This window comes from Oculina patagonica, chromosome 8 (genome assembly GCF_052425735.1).
Source record: "Oculina patagonica isolate OP01 chromosome 8, crgOcupat, whole genome shotgun sequence".
In the NCBI taxonomy this organism is placed as follows: domain Eukaryota; kingdom Metazoa; phylum Cnidaria; class Anthozoa; order Scleractinia; family Oculinidae; genus Oculina; species Oculina patagonica.
The window spans coordinates 17553549-17575535 of NC_135765.1; the positions used below are offsets into that span (position 1 = coordinate 17553549).

The window sequence follows — 21987 nt, forward strand, 5'->3', positions numbered from 1 at the left end:
GGAATTGGGATTTCGGCACCGAGATGTTCACTGGGAAAACGAGATTTGAGTTGCTGGGACTGCGTATCACAAACAAAAAAACCTCGAAAGTGGGACAATAGGCTGGGAGCCTGGGAAATGGGGTTTGGGAAACATTTGGGCTTTTTAGGATCCTCAGTATTGCTTGTCCCCCTGGATGGGATGCGAGTCCATTGCAGCTTACACCCAGCATTCTGTCAGGCTACCCCAACAACTCACTTGTACCCATTTTTATTCTTAAATTTAGAGACAAGCACTATAAGAATTGTACAGTTTAATAACGTGAACACAACACAAAGAGGATCCGCAGTGCAACACACTAACCATTTATTAGTTTTTCTAATACGTACCCACCAGGATAGCTGAATGGCGCAGTGGTGAGAGCACTCACCGCCCACCGGGTTCCCCAACAAGAACCATTACTTTCAAATTTTAATTTGACCAGGAATACACGGCCCCACAAGCTTCTAGCTTTAACACTACCGTGTATACATGTGAATAAAGGTAATTTTTTTTTTATCCCGATTTAAGTAATTAAAATTGGTAATTCGATTAGTAGTCAAGTCAATCAATCAATAACATTTTGCCAGAACAGCAATGCATTAAAATGTAATTGAAGTAGTGACATCGGATATATAATATGGAGCTTTAAGCAGTCGTCGATTGAATCCGCTCCGGGTAAACTAAGCGCTATGGATCTTAGAGAAAAAGCGCTTTATACATTTATTATAATTTACTTACGGTATATACACGCAAAACAAAACACTTCTATTAACATACGCCTTCAAACCTCTTTAGTTTCCTCACTAATTCTTCCATTTTCAAAACCATAACTTGTAAAACTTGAAATGTAAATTTCGAGTCGTAAACACGCAAGCTACTGATTTTTGATAACTTTTTAACTTTGATTATATTGTATTGTGTAGGGGTAGGGGGGCTATGCAAGATACCACCGGTCTGAATAGCCAAATGGACCAAATTTATTGGCCTTAAAATTTGAGTTGAGACTTTCATATTCGGTGTGCATGAAACTTGCCTTGCTGGACAAATGGCACAAGGAGGTTTGAATCGTTTTCTTAGTTTCGTTTCCTGATAGAGTGGGGGCTATACAAACCACAGGGCACAGAGGAGTCAAGTTTGTCCGCAATTCAAAATCTCTACTGTGCAAAACGACCTTCAAAGCGATCGTGTAAGCGTACGTGATACAAACACTGTCATGCGATACTTGTTTGCAGATCGTCTGGTGATATCGTATTCTGACAATGTCCGCCTGGGGCGAAAAAAATCGTCGCCCTTCGGGCGACGATTTTTTTCGGAAAGCGAAGCTTTCCGACGAGGTACGAAGTGCCGAGAAGAAAAAAAGACAAGGGACGAAACATTATACCACGTGATCGGCTCGATGTCACCCGAAGCATACTGGTGGCGGAAACGGAAGTCGTGTGTAGATCCATGCTGTGACAGATGAAATCAACCGTTACTAGTCCGAAATTCAAAACAACAGCTGATCCTTCGACCGGCGGTAAGATTCAAACTAGTAGTAACCACAGGTTAGAAAGTGCGGGCCTCGACGCACTTAAAAAAGGTACTGGTGCGAAAGTGCGTAATTTTAGATGGCAGTGTCGATCGATGAATGATTAAATGGACAAAAGACAATTATCCCGAGTAACGCGTAACGCAAGGAATGCATGTTTTTATCGTTTTGGGAAGTGTAATCGAACACGCGGTGTGAATTGAGATGTGATTTTTCTTAGTCGGTAAACTCGCTATGATGTGCTCGCCTTTTATTAAGGTGGCGCGATTAATAATAAATCACGCTTAATTGCTGCTAACCGGCCGCGAACCAGTCAGAGTTGTTTTTTGTCGGATTGACTGTTTAGTGAACTGTAGTCGAGCAAGCGGTGTGAATTGAGATGTGATTTTCCTCGGTCGATAAACTCGCAATGTTGTCAGTGTTATAACGAATTTCTCGAGAAGAACCGTTGTTGGAATCATTCGCTTTGCCGTGGCTTATGCGTGATACAATCAGAGCAAATTTTCGCAAAAGCAACACCCGTAAAACAAGTCTGCAAATTGTAATGTTTGCAATCTTCCATAGGCCATGTGACAGAAGCCTAGATCTTATGTGAAAATCACTCTTGGAGAACAGATTTTCTCTTCCGGTGTTACAACAAACTGTCGTGATTGACACATTTTTTGTATTCCGATCGTTCTAAGTGGAAGAACAAAATTTTCAACTTCCGGTTTGCAGAAAGCCTTTAAAATCGTGGCGCGCACGCGTAATACGCAATCCACTGTCAAGATTAGGGTTGCGGGCCTCTCTTGGGCCCGCAAATATGAATAGTGCTCTCCGGGAAAAGCGAAATTTACCAGACGAGGAACAACGCAATCCGAAGAAATTAAAAGTCGAAAACAAGGTTTACTCTTCAAAGTGCTAAGTTACATTGTACGAAAACAAATTTTTAACTGCCTAAAACTCGTCCCCCGAAATACAGCTTAATTAAACGACTTGTTTGAAGATTTTCTTACAGCGTATGGGGAGAGAATACTAGTCTTAAACCACATGTCAAAAATGAGATCGTTTCGTTTGATTTTGAGCGAGGAACGAGGGATCGTAATTTCGCCTCAAATCGCTTTCGTCCCTTGCTCTCTTTCTTACTGCTGGTCTCTCTGGTAACGCCCACAAACATTGCTGTCTGCGGATGTCGCATGAGGATACGAATACGATATCACCAGACCAGACCATCCGTAAACAAGTCTCGCATGACGGCGCTGTATCACGTACGGCTTACACGATCGCTTTGAAAGGCTTTTGAAGGTCGTTTAGCACAGTAGATATTTTGAACTGCGGACAAACTTGACTCCTCTGTGCCCTGTGTACAAACAAGATACCATCTTTTAAGGTGGAGAAAGAGGGTACATGAAGAGACCACCTGTCTTTTTGCAGAGTGGTGGGTCCTGTCTGAGTACCGAATAGTTTTAACCATTTCCCTAATGAATTGAAGGCTAACTTAAAGCGACTAAAGGCTCATTATAGACAGTTTAGAGAATCGCGAATATTGAATTTTGACAATTTTCACTAACAACTTATCTCTAGTTAATTTATTGTTTGCCGTTGATTGACAATCGGAGCCCTGCCCTTCACTGGAAAGCCCTAACTGCAGTTTTAAATCGAAAACACAATGGCAAAAACTACAACTTGGACGTTCTTTCTTAACGAAATAGAGAAATAAAAGAAATCAATATCATGCTGCGTTTGACACAAAGGCACAGATGAAAGGAAAGTTAAATTTTTAAATCAAAATGGAAATATGAGTCGTGTGTATATAAACCTAAACGAAAAGCAAATGATCATATAACCGATGTGTATGGAGACATAACCGCTTCCAGCTGCAGAAAGTCTTATTACCTAACATGGACTTACCAAGATTAGTATTTCTTGTGTCATTGCCCAAAACGTTTGTCACATTGCAGGTGTAGACACCATCATTTAGGACTTCTGATATATGTAGCGTGCTCTCATGACACACACTTTTCTGTGGATCACATGGAGTCCAAGTATATAAGTAGGCTGAGGGTTTCCTTCTGCTTGACAGTGAAGAGATACACCTTGCTGTGCTGCAACTTCATGTTCACTGGCAAGTTTTACAATCTTGGCAGGATCTGTAGGATTACAAAAAAGTGGGAAAAAACTGACTTTTATCAGTTCAATGCATTATAAATGGAGCTCATTATATTGTATTCTTAAGTAATTGTCTGGTAGCAGTAAGGCAACATGAACTGCCTGGGGACGTCACTATATTTATTTTTTTCTTTGTTCGTGAGCGGGCGGTATTCTACAAATCCTGCGATCTGATTGGTTCCGGGAGCGGGCGGTATTCTCCAATCCGGCCCGCTCAAAGCGGGCGGTATCCGTTGCGAGATGAATCGTCGAGTGTACTTTCCGCGCGAAATCATTTTGCAGCGTTGTACGAACGAACACATGAAAGATTTGCTCAGCAAAATCGAAATAGCCGCTCACCAACTGTTGTAAATGCGAAAAGACAGAATAGAAGTGGAATTTAAGGCCTCGAAGTTCTTCTAAAGGCGAGTGTTGATTTTGTTTATCGACAAATTAAGTTCTAGTTGATAGTTTGTTGAGTTTGTGGTTGTTTGTGCATTTTGCAATCATTTGCACGCCATTTTAATACGATAAGCTGCGCCGGTTTTAAACTTCAATTTTAATTAAAAACTGTCTTTTTATCGGCCACTTCTTTGCCAAAACAAAACACTAGTTGCCATCATTCAAGAAAATGAGATTCGTTAATTAAAAACAGCCAAAATAATTCTCACAATATTGTGCCGTACGTCCAAACTTCGCATTCCATTCAGTTTCACTTTCGCACTGTTTATCACAAAATAATTATGCTGGGAATCAACGCAGAGCTTATTAATTCGTTAAATACAAGTGTGTATAGCTATACCGAAACTGTCTTTCCGTCAGATAGTATTTTTTTTGTCGGAGAAATTCTCGAACTTAGCATCCTGCGAACAGAGTTCTTTATCAAAACATTCATCGGGAAGCCGGAATCGGCGTTTAGTTTTGTCAATGATAATGCTTTGGCTCAATTTTACATTTATGATATATTTACTACTTCAATTTTTTGATTGAATCTCTTCAGTGTTAATTTAATATGCTGAACCTTTCTGTAAATACGGTTCATTTAATTTATTTCGAACTAAATAACAAACAGCATTTTACACTCTTGCTATAAACCCGTCGATCGACTCAACATTGAAATTAAATGGCGCGCGTATACAAACAAAGATTTTGTGACACAATCTTTCTAGGTTTCTTTTAAAAACAAATAAAGTAGGAAAAAAATAAAAACGTTATTCACAAGCCTAGGTCGGTCCGTATTGGGAAAAACTGTGCCCTCGGTCTTGGAACCGCCCTCGGCCTGCGGCCTCGGGCGGTATCCAAGATTTCGGGCACAGTTTTTCCCAATACGGACCTCCCGGCTGGTGAATAACCTATATATACCTCTCTTGTGACGATTGAGTAATTGTAAAATACATTATTGTTTTTGCTGGAATTACTTCAAAACAAGATGTATTCCCTTCCACTTGTCTACTGTAGCGATTTCAATGGCAAGAAATTGAATACACAGCAAGCACTTAAAATTAAATAAAATAACTGGTAATTTTTTTACAGACATAAGACTTTTACAAGATGTTTTGCGCCAGACACAAAACCATATCCAACGTTCGGAAGCACACAAGAAAAATACTGACCACTGTATCCATAGAAAAGGGTCTATTATAGGGGGTCGTTCAGTCCGCGGACCGCCACATTTTGTGCCTTCGAGATCTCAGACCGCTGTCGTTTTCTTCTTCAGACCGAAACCACCGTTATGGCAGAACGAGTACCATCATAAACGATTCTTTTAAAAAAAAATACTTAAAAAGCTCCCTCAGTTCATACAATATGCTAGTTCAATATTCGTATTTGTCCTCACAGGGACCACAAGAATGTAACTGAAGAGCGTAACGTCCTTATTCTATTCATTACCTTGCGAAAGAAAAAAGCGCGCGAAGCGCGAGCACCAGGGGGGAGGGGGGCTGGGAGCGAGCGAAAAAAAAAAAGAGAAGAAAAATATTTTTTTTTTCGCTCCCCGTCCCCTTACCCCCTCTTCACCGCGGTCATACGTTTCAGGCACTTTTCTTTCTATTTCGGGGAGTTTCGTTTATTATGAAGTGTTAGTACGAGCAAGGATAGATAAAATAGCACCTGAGTGTAAACAAAATCCCATTTCCTCAGGTAAACGAGTGTTTTTACTTTTTAAATTTTCCGCATTCGAGCCAAAGTTCTTTGACAAAATGGCGCCGGCAAGATCGCATATTGCTATTTACAAACACATATAACTTTTTTAGTAAAGCTCCAAAAAACTTAGTAAATCGTCAGAATACCGGTAATGTATTGAACTTTGAACTGTGAAAATTAAAACCTTATCTTTGAAGTGCTTTTCTTGTTTTTTTTGCATATTTCTGACGTTTGACCGCGGTCGATACCCCCTCGCTTCTTCCCTTTTACGCTGGCGTCCAGTTCTCTCGCCGTTCTTTCCCCGCGCTCAATCGATCGAAAAAATACGAAAAAATAGAGGGCTGTGAACAGTCTAGTCAAGTACTGAATAAATCTCCCATTGAAACGGATCATCCTTTCGAACCTTGATCGGCGTCCAATGAGCTTAAGAATCTAACTGCGGCTCATCATAGCTGACGTTCGATGTAACATTATTTGCGACACTTTTTTGGTCATATTCAATGTCTGAATCTTGGTCTTTTACCTTCAGCAACAATAGCGTGCAGAAGCCTGTCGCGGTCGCGGTCTCGCGGATAAATGGGGAAAAGAGGTAATCATTTGTTTAAGGAAAGGTTGGGAAGGCGGGCTTCATGGAAAATAAAGCAAGTGCTTGAATGATCACTAACAAACCATCACGCAAAAAACCGAAAATAACCAGGAAAAGTTTTTCCCGAGACCGCGTGAAAATGTTTTTGACCGTAGACCGCTAATTTAAAACGAATTTTCCCGCAGACCGCCACCCAAAAATGGCTCAGACCGCCAGAGTATAAAAAACCCTCATAGAAAGCTCAAATACTTACATATAACATTCACATTATGGTCGCCAGGATTTTTATTCCCGCCAAGAATCCCGCTGGGAGGGGGGATCCTGGTGCCGTCCCGCCGTGATCCTGGTAAGATCCCGCCAAGATCCCGGTTGGTTTTTTACAAGGGAAGGGTAAATTGAAGGACATAATAATTATTATACAATATGCATGTAACATACATACACTGTAAGGGTGGATGTAAAAATTGAATGCACAGCTACATGAAGCTTGGCCAGGTACTTACATGTAACATTCACTTTAATTTCATGTCTTGCTGAATTTCCAAATCCATTGTCAGCTGTACAGCGGTATGTTCCAGAAGCAGTTCTGTTGATGCTTGGCAAATCCCAAGTGGGTCCCTGGTGCACTGCCTCACTATTGCTACCATCCTTCTGCACTCTGGTCCACGTGATGTTTGGTGTTGGTTTGCCAGTTGCTTCACAAATCAACGTCATGTTTGTGCCTTCGTGTACATTCTGGTCACCACTTACAATAGTAAGCTTGGCTGGAACTGTAAACATTTATGGTACAGTGGACTTGAAGTTTCTATCCGCACGCCATTGCAATGAAATTGGTTTTGCCAAATTTTGCAAAAGGGAGCCCAGGGTCTGGGTCGGTGAAAAAATGCATTTCTCATTTCTGATTCTTCAAAGCCTGAGAAGCGCACCCCAGAAACAAGATTTCGTGACCTTGAAAGTCAAACTCAGGAACAAATTTGCTAATTGCAGTATTCATTAAATTTACCTCAAATCTGATTCCTTACAAAAACGACTGATGTTGAGATGGTTAGTAAACTGATCAATTTGTTCAGCTCACACGACTGTCTTAAGCCCTGGCCAAACGGCAACACAAGTAGATGCAAGTTGAAGACTTGCGTCTACTTGCGTCTCCGCTTGGCCAGAACTTGCGTGCACTTGCGTACACTTGCGTTCACTTCTTAAGTCAACGCAACTGAAATTTGGCCACCCAACGCAAGACAACGCATGCAATTTTTGCAGTTTACTTCAAATATTGTGTCCACTTGCGTTACCGTTTGGCCAGTGCTTTATTGCTGTAAAGAGGGTATATATATCTTTATTAACAAAGTTTGATGGCGGTCCTGGGAGAATGTCGGCCCTACGTATACAATGGGCGAAAAAAGTGTTGAGTAACCTAAAGGTGCTACGTTACGGACAGCTAGCACACCTTGAAAAGATTGGCAAGTTTTTTCAAGTTTGTCGATAATAATCTGTCTTAATCTTTGTCAGTCAAAACCATCCTTGGTTATTTTCGCATTTTTATTACTCCATTGTCGTTTTCTTATGTTAGAAATCTATTATTTTGAGGTTTCATTTAATTTGAAACAAATCAGAAAAATGTCTTAAAATATTGTGCCATTGCTCCTTTAAATGTCAATTTTTTTTCGATTCTTTTGGGCAAAAATTTCCCCATCCCACCAAACAAATGATTTCTCTTTATCTCTAAGACTGCGCCGATAGACGTTTACTAATCGGGGTTTATTACTGAACTGAATCAATAGCTTACGCAGGTTTACATTTCGTAAAGAGGCGAGGCATATTTTACTTCCTTAACTTCTGGCGTCGAATTGCAGCAAACTGAGCAGATGCCATCGTGGTAGAACTCACCTTTTGTTCATTGACAACAGGCTCGGATTCAAATCAATTGGTGTTTTGTATTCTATTATTTTTCAGATAACAGGCTGAGTTTAAAAATGAACGGAATACATTCAACGAAACTGAACAGGAATAACTAGGCAGATAACCAGTAGTTAGAAAATTATAACAGTGGAACCCCGCTTTACGGACACCCAGGTATTCTGATGGACAGTTTTGTTGGTCCCGACGAAAAGCTCATACGTTTTCTCTTAAATTAACCCGCTTATTATGGATAACCGTTAATACGGACAACGAACACTTTTCCGTGTCCCGAGTGACAAACTCTTATACATCGTCAACCTTGCCTTATGGACACTGTTTATCTGTGCACGGTCAATTTTCATTGTCGCGATTATTTGCTTACTTGAAGACATTGGTCCCTGGTCAAATATTGACAGAATTCGACGAGTTAAAAATATTTTACTACAAAGAGTAGCTTAATAGCGTGACTTGCGAAGGTTTTGTCGAATCTTCAGTCCGCCTGGTTGCGTCACAAGCTAAAAGCTTGTGATGAAGTTGCCGACTCTTTTCAAATGAGTTTGTAGAGTTTAGAATCGAACGGTTACATCAGTGTTTCATTTACAAAAGAAACTTTATAGAAAAAGTGCTGTTGCTGTTGAAATGCATTTAATTTCTTGTATATAGTAAAGTTGCGACATTGTCACTGTTAAGTTTATTTAAGTTTCGCTCGAGTGTCTGACACTGAAGATCGTAAGGTTTTCGTAAAAACTATTATATTTAGTCAAAGAGTTCACAGTTTGCATTTGTTACAGTTGCAGTACAATTAAACAACATTTTGTTGCCGCAAAACGTTTGCCTTCGTCTTTGTGTCGATAAAACATATATCCGTGACATTTTTCTGAGACCCCGCTTAATACGGACACCCCGTTAAAACGGACAAGTTGGCTTGAGTCCCCTTGGTGTCCGCATAAACGGGGCTCCACTTACAGATAGGCTATTGCATAGGCTGTTGCACCCCCTCCACCCCCCCCCCCCACACACACACACACACACACACCCGCAACATGGCCAAATGGTCCCATCCCTACCTTCACAAAGTCATAAGTTCAGTACGTATTTCTAATTAACTTATTGCGCAAAATTTTTGAGACAACGACATTTTGCATTTTAACACTTAAAAAACCTTGTTTCATATTTCCTTTAATAAAAAGGCCACTTTCGTTTTTTTCGACCTTGCATACGTATTAGTTCTTACCCAGACACTTACCTGTGACAATGACTCGTATTCTGTACCTCCATGTGTCTCTTGTCGTTAAAAGCGCGCGTTGGTAAACTGCATTCTCTCTTCCAGTCAATTTGTTTATTATCAAGGTGGCCACTTCACTTGAACTGATAGCAAACCGTTTGATTGCCAAACTCAATCAAAATCAACCCATGAATTCGGTTCGATTAATATCGAATGAAATTCCGTTTGATTGAGTTCAATTTAATTACTATGCCGGAAACTACTTACCTGTTACCATGACGCGTATTCTGTATCTCCACAAGCCTGTTGTCGTTGTTAGCGCACACTGATAAACTGCATTCTCTTTTTCAGTGACTCTGTTTATTATCAAGGTGGCCACTTCTTTTGAACTGACAGCAAAACGTGTGTCAAATACTGTAATAGTATCTAGGTCATGAAATATAGTCCCTATGTTTTTGCTGGTGCCATCTTCAATAGAAAATGTAGCTGATGCCAGAACTGAACCAGGTGACAGAGTGTAATTCCACCTCAGAGGCACCTGAGTACTTCCTTTTCTCACTGTCATATTGACTGTTCTGATGTCATTAATGTCATTTGGGTCCGTCTGAATCCAGGATGGTGGAGGTGATGTCCATGTTACTGACGCCGCTAAAAACACAGCACAGTCAAGGTTTAAATCAGGGGTTTTGACATGACTATATCGCGGGCTCTTTAACTGACAACGGTGACATCAGTACTGACCTTAACACCAAAACCTCCGACAAACACCAACATTTACTTTACTCTTCTTGCCATCCCTCACATACTAAAAAAGCCGTTCCTTTCAGTCTAGCACTCCGTTTACGACGCATTTGTTCTACCGACGAAACGTTCAATTCTCGCGCTGCCCAACTTACAACGTACCTTCTCAAACGAGGTTACAACCGTAACCTTGTCACCGAACAAATACAACGCGCGACCGACATCCCCGTAGATTTGCCTTACAAACGAAAGACGTCAACAAAAATAAACGTGTACCATTTATAACTACTTTTAATCCATCGCTTCCTCACATCTCTAACATCATCAAAAGACATAAACATAATTTGTCTGCGATTTACGATAAGCAAGCCTTAGTCCAACTGAAAACCGCGATTTACCAAGCGCAAACTACTTGAACGGAGAAAAGCCTTGATCAGTCTATCTCCGGACGAGATTTACAAGAAACTTAAAAAAAAAAAGATCTCGAGATAATTGTTTAAGACTCGCGGCAGGCGAAACCGAAAACCAGAAGCGAGCAACTTTTAGAAAGTCAAGCGGGGGAGGCTTATGGTGAAAGTGATACATATCATATACCCGGGGTATCCAATCGAACAAAATCGAACCAAAAATCAATCGAACCCAATCGAACACCAATCGTTCGATTCGGTTCGGTAATCGAACAAAATCGAACATCTATTTTGCTGTGAGTTCGAATTTCGAACCAATCGAACCAATCGAACATAATCGAACACAATCGAACTCGATCGGGTTCGATTTTGTTCGGAATCTTTCTCTTGATAAGTAAATCACGCAGGACCAATCAAAATCAATTTTTATTGAATGGAATAAATATAAAAACGTCCAATTATCGAAATGAATGCCGATGTTTAGTAAACTATATTTGGTAAAAGAGAACAAAACGACGGTAAAACTGAACTGAAATGCACTATTGTTTACATTTCTATATTAGAAGGAAGGATATGGTTTCTGCCCTGCTTTTCACCGTTACACTCAAACAGAAGTTGCACCATTTCATTCACAGCAACACTGGCAGTTGTGTTCAATACGTAAAGAACACACATTTGGCAAAATTTCTCCCAACCACGTGGCCGACTGGTGTGCCCGTGGCTATTGTGCAGACAATCGTCCATTCTGGAGGTATGGCGAATCGCCAAAAAAGGGTTAGGGGAACGGTACACCGTACAATATGTACGCAGTATAAACAAACAGGAGTTCGGTAATCGAACGTTCGATTGAGTTCGATTATTGGTTGTTAGGTAGTCGAACGTCCGATTGAGTTCGATTGATGAGGGTCCTGAAGGGGGGGGGGGGGGGGGGGGTACCAAATCCCATTTCCCAGGCCAAATTTTGCCCAAATCCCATTTCCCAGTCCATTTTTTGTCTAAATTCCAGTCCCAGTAGTGAAATTCCCAGTGCGTTAAAAATCTGGTCTCAAGCGCATTATATCTGTGTTGTTTTGATTGTCCTAAATGAAGTCCACTTCCCTGAACTTTCCCTTCGGTGCCCTATATAGGGATTGTACCCAGGTGCAGGAAGAGCGAGTCCAGAATAACTTGCATGCACATGCTCAGAAATCCGTCGTCACAACCACCCCCCCCCCCCCCATTAAGGCGGCGAAATACCAGTTACAAAAACCCTCAACTTGTCGCGCAACATTGTTGCGTTGCCAGTTGAAAGAGGTGTTGCCCGTATTTCTACCGCGCGCTCAACTTGTCTCGCAACAAATTTCGTTGTTGCAAGTTGAAAAAAATTGTTGCAAAAAGTAGAACTCGGTTCTACTTTGTGCAACATGTTGCTGCAATTTGCAACACTGAAATTTGTTGCGAGACGAGTTGAGCGCGCAGTGAAATACGGGCAACAACTCGTTCAACTGGCAACGCAACAATGTTGCGCGACAAGTTGAGGGTTTTTGTATCTCGTATTTCGCCGCCTTTAAAAAAGAGGGGGACAAAACCATATTACTCATATTCCACAGCACCTTTGGACACGCACGCGCACAGATGATAAATTCAACAATTTAGTACCTATTCTTTTAATTATGGCTTAAGACAAAGGTTAGGACAATTTTTCTTGCAATCACGCGCTTTAGCTGCATAGTTGAATTTTTTATTTTAGCGAACTATTTTTACCCTACGCACACGTTACATGTAAGAAACGCCACACGTCTCTGTGGTTTTTTATTGGTTTGTTTTTTAAAAGCATGCACATGCAAGTTATCCTGGACTTTCTTTTTGCACGTGGGACGCAGAAGGGATAGTTCAAGGACTGGACTATCCAAAATCATGCTCTGCTAGTTATTATCACTAATATTGTTGAGGACATCACTTTTCATTTGTTGGTTTGTCTTGTAGAGAATAATAGAATTTTTTGTAGCTTTAACTAAAGCTATCAAGTTTTTATCCCGTACCAAACCACTACCCTGACTGTCAACAACTTTCTGTCACTTCTTTTAAATATTTCATTTGTCATGTTTGTGCCGATGCTTAGTCATAGCTGTTCCGCTGGGTAACTTAACTTACATGAAAATTGATAGAGACTTGATGGAAACTCGTGCAGTGCGGTCCTTTCGTTTCAGAGTTTTCAGTGTTTTAACTATTCAAAGCCGGACTTTAAGAACATAACATTAAATACCACAAAATATGAAGGTTTAGTCATGTACTGACACGCTTCCCATTCCCATTTTTTGTTTTCGAATCCCAGTCCCAGTGACCTAAATCCCATTTTCCCAGTGAAAATATAGGCAAATCCCAGTCAAAATAGGCAAATCCCAGTTCCCATTTTATCCCTTCAGGACCCTCATTGATCACTGTTCGGTAACTCGAACGTTCGATTGAGTTCGATTGACCAAATTTTATTGTGAGTTCGATTATGTTCGATTACCGAACCCAATCGAACGATAGGTGTTCGATTGAGTCCGTTTACCGAACGTTCGATTGGATACCCCGGGCATATAATAAAGAAAATAACATGAATAAAAAAAATCAGTCTACAAAATTATCAAGGAGAAATAACAGAGGGGCTCCGCTTTTAGGCTTGCCTAAATCTATATATTATACTATTCCGGTTGCCGTAGGTCAATGAATCAACTCCTTAGGACGAGCGTGATCATAAATTAAAACATAGCGTGACAGGACAAGAAAGGTTCTGTGGCTTTGAAAAGCATTCATGCGTAACGCTTTAGCACAACAGCTTACCTGAGACGAAATTACGAATCGGTAAAAGAAACAACAGTTGTTATTTATCGATACATGATCACTTTTCAACACTCTACTCGAATTAACCAGCTGGTCGAACTCGAAAAACGCTGAAAACGTCGATGAGACTCAAGAAACACGCACGACGTGGAAACGGAGATACTGCAACGCACTGACGCGTAAATGGCTATTTTGACGAAATACCGCTGTAGCAACTTTGTGCCACACTCGCTTTCGATTTTAAACGTCGACAGATTAATCTTAGCGTATAGGCAAGGATTGTTGTAAATTATAAGCTATAAAAACAAAATCTATCGGAATGTGAACTGTGTTGTTGTGTATATGTATGGATCGAGAAACTCGTAGTTCATACTGGATAACCATGAGCTATAGGATAAGTGGAGTTTTTTCTAAATTAAAAGCCAATATCTTACCACTACTCTGTTTACTACTTTGGTTGTTCGATCGCAACACATGGGTAACCAGGCTTTTATTCAACCAAGAAGACCTGGATGCTAAACTAATTTGCATTTGGTGTTACGGCGAATAATAAAAACACTGGGTAGGAAAAACTTTTACTGTTGCTAGGAGATTGTGGTTTTTGGCCAATCACTAAACCGGACAAACAATGGGTATTGTTTTTTAATTTCGAGTTGAGCTCGTAAGATCAACGAGCACTCTCAATCCCCTTGTGAGGTATGAAAAAGGCGACAAACTTGAGCCTTTCCCCACATGGACGAAGAAAGGTTTGGCAACCGGAAATGTAGTTTGGTTTATTTTGGAGATGTTCGCAACTCAACGGTGGAAAAAAATGTAAATTTCGTATAGTGTTTTGGTCGTTGTCGTTATTTTTGAAGGTTTTCGATATGGAGTAAGCTGGAGTTGTCTTAAATTGCCTAAACAAGCAACGAGAGACTTTTAACCGGTGCAGCATGAACGAGAAAACACAGGCGTTGAACTCTACGCGTGTGTTTGTGTGGTCACAAGTTACAAATATGAATATTTAAATCTATTCACTAATTGTTGTTGTGAATATTTAAGCTTCGAAAAAATCGGCATTTACGACTGAGGTTTTGAAATAAAATAAATGAGAAAAATTTCCGCAAAGGGTGGGTTAGTTTTTATGCAGGTTTTTTGACGAATTTAAGCTTGTAAGAGCGCTTCTTTGTTTAATGTTTTCGACTCGCATATATAATACAATTATTTACATGCGGCGTGCAATTTATTGTCGTCGGAGAATCCACTACTGTTTCTGAAATGTAGCCGATAAAACTTTATTTTCTCCACTCACTACTTCTCTCAACATTAGAACGTCAGATTATGACAGTAAAATAAAGAAAAGTAGTAAGAGCGGGCGAGCCCGTATTATTTCAATTTACTTCAAGGTGATGTAAATAGTTCTTAACTCCAATTCATAGTCGCAAAATTCAACCATTTAATTAAGCAAGACTCCAACGACTTCGGGTAAACCCATGTTCACCTCATCCCACTCCCTGTGTGAATGAATGATTTCCTTTGTATAACCCCCAGGTGGGCCACCTTTACATTCCTTATAAGGAAAATGGCCACCTTTGGATCTTACGAGCTTCACACGAAAGAAGGGATTATCTTCCTACCCATGGTATTATACACATAGTCCCAAATGCAAATTAGCTTAGTGGTCCACATGTAGGAATACCTACCCCCAAAGGCATGAAATGGTGCTTTTTTCGGGGAGTGGCCAGGGGCACTCCAAATGCAAATTAGTTTAGCATCCAGGTCTTGTCGGTTGAATAAAAGCCTGGTTACCCATGTATTGTGATCGAACAACGACAGAAGTAAACAGAGTAGTAAAGAAAAGACTTTAGTGGTAAGATATTAGCTTTTAACTTAGACAAACTCCACTTATCCTATAGCTCATGGGATAACCGTCAATAGCCCATTTTACAGTTGCCTGCCAAGTGACCTGGCCTTTGAATGGAAGTGAGGCTGGAGGTGACCTTGTTTTGATACAGACCTCACTGCTTTTATTGTGTAAATCATGTTGTTTTGATGCTAACTAGTTTTCATTTACATTATAAAGCAGAGAGGTTTGTATCAATGCAAGCTCACCTCCAGCCTCACTTCCATTCAAAGGCCAGGTCACTTGGCAGGCAACTGTAAAATGGACTATTGGAAGAGAGACAGTAAAGCCAAGACAACTATTTAAATAACTGGCACGCGATGCATGCAGAAGCGATGGCGTTTCACGAGGGGTCTTACATAATTTTGAGGAAAACGTAAAGTAAATAATAGTAGCTGACACCTTGTGTGTCGAAAAGACTGTTATCCAACTGCATCTTACATTTTTTTTTAACATAAGAAGCAATGTTAGTGATTGTATAAATAGTATAGTCCGAGGATCTGATGGAATTCAAATAAATGCAGTTGTTATGAATTCACAGACCAAGGATGCAAATAATACATTTTCTTCGTAGATTTGCTCAATTGAACAACAGTAATACTTTATTTTATATTTTTATTATTTATTTAGATTTCCCTATGATGTCTCAACAAAGATTGCGTTATACTGCAGTGTGATATCACGGATAAACGACATACGATACGCGCGAGCAAGCTTTTAAGGTCAAACGGTCTCTTGCTCACAGCGGCCCTTTGTATTTTAAGAATTAGAAATTTCTGTCCACTCAATCTAATAGATTCCATCATATATAATAAGTCTCTTTCGTTCATACATTGTAGTTTTCCATTCTAACTGCACAGAAGTATTTTGCTTTTGTGTTTAACGCCGCGATTTCTTGTTAAGTTAAAATTGATTTCTGTTCGATCGGGCCAAACAGACAAAACGAACCGATCGTGCGATGGCATAAAAGCGATGTCACGCCATCGCTTAAAAAAAACTCGACTGTGCCGGAAATCTACAATACGCACTGAGCTTTTTAAACCTAGGTAAGGATTCTTTCTTACCCGTTAGGGGAACAAAGATCAGAGCAACTGCCACAAACCAGACATCATTTGTCCTAACTTCCGCCATTGCTCACTCGGCCGATAATTTTGACTAGTCTTAGCTTTACAACAATAAAACATAGAATTGTGGGTATTACGATTATCTCCCAGCTTCCTGTCAGGAGGAGGAACGGAGATGGGGTGAAGGGGAAGTCCGGATCGAAACTTCATGAAACTGTACTGAGACTTATTGAATACACCAAGAGCACTCACAATACCAATATCGAAACCGAAGGAACTCACACATTTTAAACCCTTTTACAGAATACAATAAGGAAAGGTTTATGGTCTATTATTTCATCTGGCTATTGCGGATGTTCTCAGAAATATTAAATACAACATTGTGGAAATGTTACGCAATACTATCAAGAGTACAAAGTGTACATGTTTTTTCAGCTATAATATATAGAGAGCATTGACAGGATGGCATCGCGGCGACATTGCAATACTGTTCTCTTTCCTCATTCAAGAATTTCCAGCAATAATTTTTTTCTAAAAAATTACTAAGTATTTAAACTAGTGAGCAGCACTCTGTGAACTGAAGTTGTAACTGTTTATTCTCTCACACGTTTCATCTAACTTTTAGCTAAAACTGCGCCCCCTAAACCTTTAAGGGACCTGTCATTATTTATTGGGGGGGGGGGGGGAGGGCCACTATATTTGGGGGGAGGGTCACTACGTTTTGCCCACCACTTTGGGGAGGGCCATTATTTTGTAAACTGTATTAAGGGGAGGGCTCTGACTTTTTTTTAAGCGTACAACTCTACCAGTTGTGTCTCAAATGATTTTTATATGTATGTTTAATAAGTTCTTAATTTTGAAACTGATATTCGCCCTTTCTCGTGATGTCAGAACAAAGGTGTTGACAAAAGATTCACGTCAATATCCAAGTATGGCCAGTAAGGTGCTTTTCTCTTTTCAAAGACTGTATTTTGACTTTGCTTTACCTCTTTGCCTTAACTTCATATTGTCTTCTGCTCTCAGCAACAGTCAAACATTTTGCCAATAGTGCTATTTTAATATACCGTTAACCTGCAATCAGGCGTTCTTCCTTTTTTTTAATAGTAAGTTGCAGCAGGAATTGTTTGTACCTTTGATAACAGGTGTTTTTCACTGGTATAAATTGTTAACTTTTCATTGTTTTTGACAGTTTTGAGTTAATTTCTTGTGATTTTAGAAGACGTAAAATAAATATTTTTCCCGGAGGCACATGTCCCCGGCCCCCATTAACTTGCTTGTGTCATGTGAAACACCTGTTTGAGTCACGGCTTCTTGGGCCTCACTCATTAAGCTTGACACTCATACAATTATTTCCAGCATGAAATAATTCGGATTCAAACGGTTCATTTTGAAGCCAGGAAGTTAAAGTACACCTAATCAATAATAATCTTCAAACATAGTATATCGCTACTTTTTAGTTTCATTTCGTTACCTACTTTTTATAGCTCGAAACAACAGTGATCTAAATGGCATTCTGGAAGGCCACATTGCTGCTCATATTGTTGCTAGGCCTTTCTCGATAATGCTAGCATTTTTTCGGCATTTTTTGGGAAAACGAGCATTTTTTTTTTCGTTTTTTCTTAAAAAAGAATTGCTAGCATTTTCTGTTATTTTTCATGACTGTGATCCCGATTTCAGCACTTAGAACTCAGAAGGATAAATAATCCCAAAGTTTCACAATTTTGATTACTGAATTTGATTGTTTTCTGTCTGTTTCGAGTCGACTGTTTGTGCGTTGTGTTACTTGTGTGTGTACACCAACGGAAAAAAACGGTATGGGTGGTCAGCGGTTAACTCTTTCTCTTGCTCAGCCAAGATCAGCGAAGATAGCGTCGGCCACGAACTTGCAAGATAGACCAGTTCCATTATCTATAGCAAGACATCGATCACTACAGTATCACCTGTTGTTGATATGAGCATATGATGTAAGAGTTTGTATGTCTGTTTGAAATAAAACAAAGCATTCTTTGGAATTCAAGTGGCATTTTTTAAAGAAATCAGGCATTATTTTAGCATTTTTTGGCTTTATTGGAGAATTTCTAGTAGCATTAAATGCTAGTTTTACTAGCATAATCGAGAAAGGCCTAATTGTTGCCCTCAAGGCAACTTGTTTTCGCATTCTAATCGTTCTTTGTGGAGGAAAAAAATTCTCAACTTCCTGTTTGAACGATACATTTTCGGATCCTTTTGCATTGTAACCGTTCATGGTGGAGGTCACCTCATTTTCACGGCAATTATTCCAACAGGTCGAATATTTTCCAACAGGTCGAATAAATCACTGGACAAAAGTAACGCGTCACGCAAGGAATACATGATTTAATAGAGCACGCGGTGTAATTAAGATGTGACTTTCCTCTGTCGCTGAACTTCTTAAAACCAACGCCAAAACAACGTCGGCCAAACGTAGTTTCCAATCTTCCATGTTACAGAAGCCTTGATCTTATGTGACAAACTGTTGAGATTGACTTATGTTTGGCATTTTTCTCATTCTTGAAAAACAGATTTTCAACTTCCGGTGTTTTGACAAACTGTTGTGATTGACAAATGTTTCGCATTCTGATCGTTCTTGATGGAAGAACAAAATTTTCAACTTCCGCTTTGCAACTAGGCTTTTATAAACGTAGCGCGCACGCGTAATACGCAATCCGCTGGTCACTGTCAAGATTAGGGTTGCGGGCCTCTCTTGGGCCCGCAATATTCAGTCGAAAATCCAAAATAATGCTAGCAGTGCTTTTTTGGATAAAATGTAAAAAAAAATGCTCGCGAAGCCAAATAATGCCAAAAAAGTGCTAGCACTTTCGGTACAAGTCTAATTGAAAGTGGAGGGTCACAATTTTGTTGGCTCCAGTTTTGGGGAGGGTCACAATTTTTAAGACCACTTCTTCGAAGATTTAGTGGCCCTCCCCCCCTGATAAATAATGACTGGTCCCTAAATAACTATTTATTCCTTATAAGGATCTATTTCAATAAACATAAATTATTGAAAGGAAAAATAAATTGACGGTAAAAACGTTACATGACGCTCCGACGACCCCATGTCCTATCTATGCACAGAATTTTACGTGTAGAAAGATACCTTAATTTAAATTAAAGCATAATCCGCAAGAATTCATTTGAACAAAAGGTTTCGTGGGAACAGAGTCCGCTTGGGTGTTAGTGTTTAGTTTCGGTCTTTTTTGATCATGCTATTTAAAACTCCTTTTAAATAAAGTTAGTTGCTTCCCTCGATATTTCTTTATGAGGATTTTAAAATTTACACGACGGTTCATCGGTATCATAAGTGATTTTCGTTCTTTAAATGTTTTCCAATCAAGGAATGTAACCGATATAATTTACATCGCACAACTTACGTCTGAATTCGTATACAACACTCAGCTTGTTAACTTGAGATTAATATTGGTAGTCGAGTGGATGAGCTTATTAGAATATTTTTTTGATAATTTATGGTCTTCAGTGTGTCATCTTTTAGCCATGTTCTTCATATTTTATACCAGTGATTCATGTTTTGTTATTTTAAACGACAACAGCTCGAGTGAAGCAGATTTCCGGTACTGCCGGCCGAAACTCGGGAACTTCATCCCTTTTTAGGGATGAAGTTTCCGAGTACATAAAAACTTAAAAGTTTTTATGTACGCACAGCGGACCTAGAATATGACGTAATAATAAGGCCTGGTATCTTAGCGGGCCATTTTGTGATATTTGACTTCCGTGTTTGCTCCTGCTTCAACACTTCGTTTTAATTTACCTGCTCAGATATGGCTACGTTTAGTAAACGACGAACTGCGAAATCAGGTTTAATTGGATCTAGTGGTATATTTCTCCTTCTGGTTGCAAATTGCCAGTTTGTTGGTGAGTTTAAGATTGTTTCGTTGATTGATCTGTTACTAAATAGTTTTGTTGTTAGTTAGTGAAGTCGTAAAACGTAAAAAAGATGGTGCGTAAGGATGTTTTTACTTTATTTAAACCTTGACTGTGCTGTATTTTTAGCGGCCTCAGTAACATGGACCGCACCTCCACCAGCCTGCATGTGCAGCCGAAGCGTACCAAAAAGGTACGAGTTAAATATTTACCGTACCCAAATTCAGCAAAAAATCCGGTTATATTTATATCGCTCTGTTGAAGACATACTTGCAAGGTACGAACTGCAAATTGTCTCAATTGTGTTGACTTGGTCTTTAACACTTTACCAAGTTCTTCTTCTGCCTTTTTTTCCACTCGTTTGTTTAGAGTTTCATTCTCTAATTTTCAAAATCAAAATAAAGCGAAAATTTTGGAAATTCTAACTCCATTTTTTCAGTCTGAATGTCTCGTCGGCAAACATCGCGAAATTGGCGAGCACGCTCAAGTTTAGTTTTGGCGAGAAAGTTTTTCTCTTTTTCCGACCGCTAAACACCGCTAAATTTAAATTACGGAGTTCTATTTTTTAGGTAAAACCTCTTTTCAATTCATTGTACAGTAACACTACTTTACTTCAAAGTGACCGTGATACGGTGGCATATCAGGTGAGTGACTTGATATCGTAGGATATCAGGGCAGTAGATCACGCTTCTGATTGGCTACTTGCGAATTTGGGTACGGTAATATACCTAATCGTACTTTTTTGGTACGCTTCGGCGGCATATCAGGCCAGTTTGGTCGTATTTTGCGAGACGATGTCAAGCCAAAATACCCATGGCCAGACCAAACGAGCCAAACATACCCAAATTCAACCTAAAATCGGGTGTCTGGAAAACCCGAATAGCGAATAGCGAATAGTCGCAATAGCGAATAGTGCGAATAGTTACGAATAGTCACGAATAGTGACGAATAGTGACGAATAGTCTCAAAAAGTGACGAATAGCCGTAAATATTCGCCGTGAATAAGCCTACAGTGTTTCTACAAAATTTACTGCCACACGCACAGAGCAATCTAGAAGTTCAAGCAAATTATATATCACATGCTTGCCCGCTCACTCTAAAAGAGAGTGCAAGTCAAGAATGATGTAACTATATGAATCACTTTTATTGATCTATTAAGCCTATATCCTTCAGAAAGTTCCTTCCTCGAAGCGATAAAAGAATTAGATAAACTTCGGTAATTTCTTGACATTCTCTGTCTTTGCTATTCTTTGAACGCACAATTTTGGAGTTAAAATATTAAAAATATCTTTGTTTACTGCATATTTTTAATATTTTAACTCCAAAATCGCGTGAAAGTGGCCAAGATAATTTATTGTGGGATATCAGGTCAGTGACTTAAGCCCCATTTACACAACAGAAAATGTTTGGCAAGGCTCGGGTAAAAATGGTATGCGTAACAAAAAAAATTGTTTGGCATGGATAAATTTTGTCGTGTAAACGACTTTGCCTCACCTGTGTAGTCGCGAGGTAGTCCGAGCATGGATAAAATTGGTACCCGTTCCTGAAAATCTAACCCATTCTCGACCCCATAGCCCTTTCGTTTCTCTTAGCCGGCTGGGCCTTGGCACGAGGAAACGAAGGGCTCTGGGGACACAGAAGTTCCAGTCCTAGATTCTAGGAC

The 21987-nt window shown here is 39.7% G+C and overlaps 2 protein-coding genes and 1 pseudogene across 5 annotated transcripts in view; 1 reads left to right on the forward strand and 2 right to left on the reverse strand.

The window, feature by feature from the left end:
• LOC144662804 (uncharacterized) overlaps nucleotides 1–16515 on the reverse strand; it is a 50122-nt pseudogene extending 33607 nt beyond the window's left edge. Inside the window, exons 1-4 of the transcript XR_013572526.1 lie at nucleotides 16428–16515; nucleotides 9793–10173; nucleotides 6908–7174; nucleotides 3440–3678 (exon numbers count right to left, since the gene is read on the reverse strand). The product of XR_013572526.1 is annotated as an uncharacterized LOC144662804 (transcript). The remainder of the gene's footprint in view (nucleotides 1–3439; nucleotides 3679–6907; nucleotides 7175–9792; nucleotides 10174–16427) is intronic.
• LOC144662800 (fibroblast growth factor receptor 1-A-like) overlaps nucleotides 1–21987 on the reverse strand; it is a 254321-nt gene that overhangs the window by 109966 nt on the left and 122368 nt on the right. The gene's annotated exons all lie outside the window — the stretch shown is intronic.
• The window catches only part of LOC144662809 (uncharacterized), a 122645-nt gene that overhangs the window by 78694 nt on the left and 21964 nt on the right, over nucleotides 1–21987 (forward strand). The window contains exon 1 of one of the 3 annotated variants that reach the window (XM_078523753.1): nucleotides 20177–20315. The exons of the other annotated variants lie outside the window; for them this stretch is intronic. Within the exon in view, the coding sequence (XP_078379879.1) occupies nucleotides 20222–20315 (94 nt within the window). The 5' untranslated portion in view covers nucleotides 20177–20221. Of the gene's footprint in view, nucleotides 1–20176; nucleotides 20316–21987 lie in introns of those variants that run through there. 3 annotated transcript variants of the gene reach the window in all.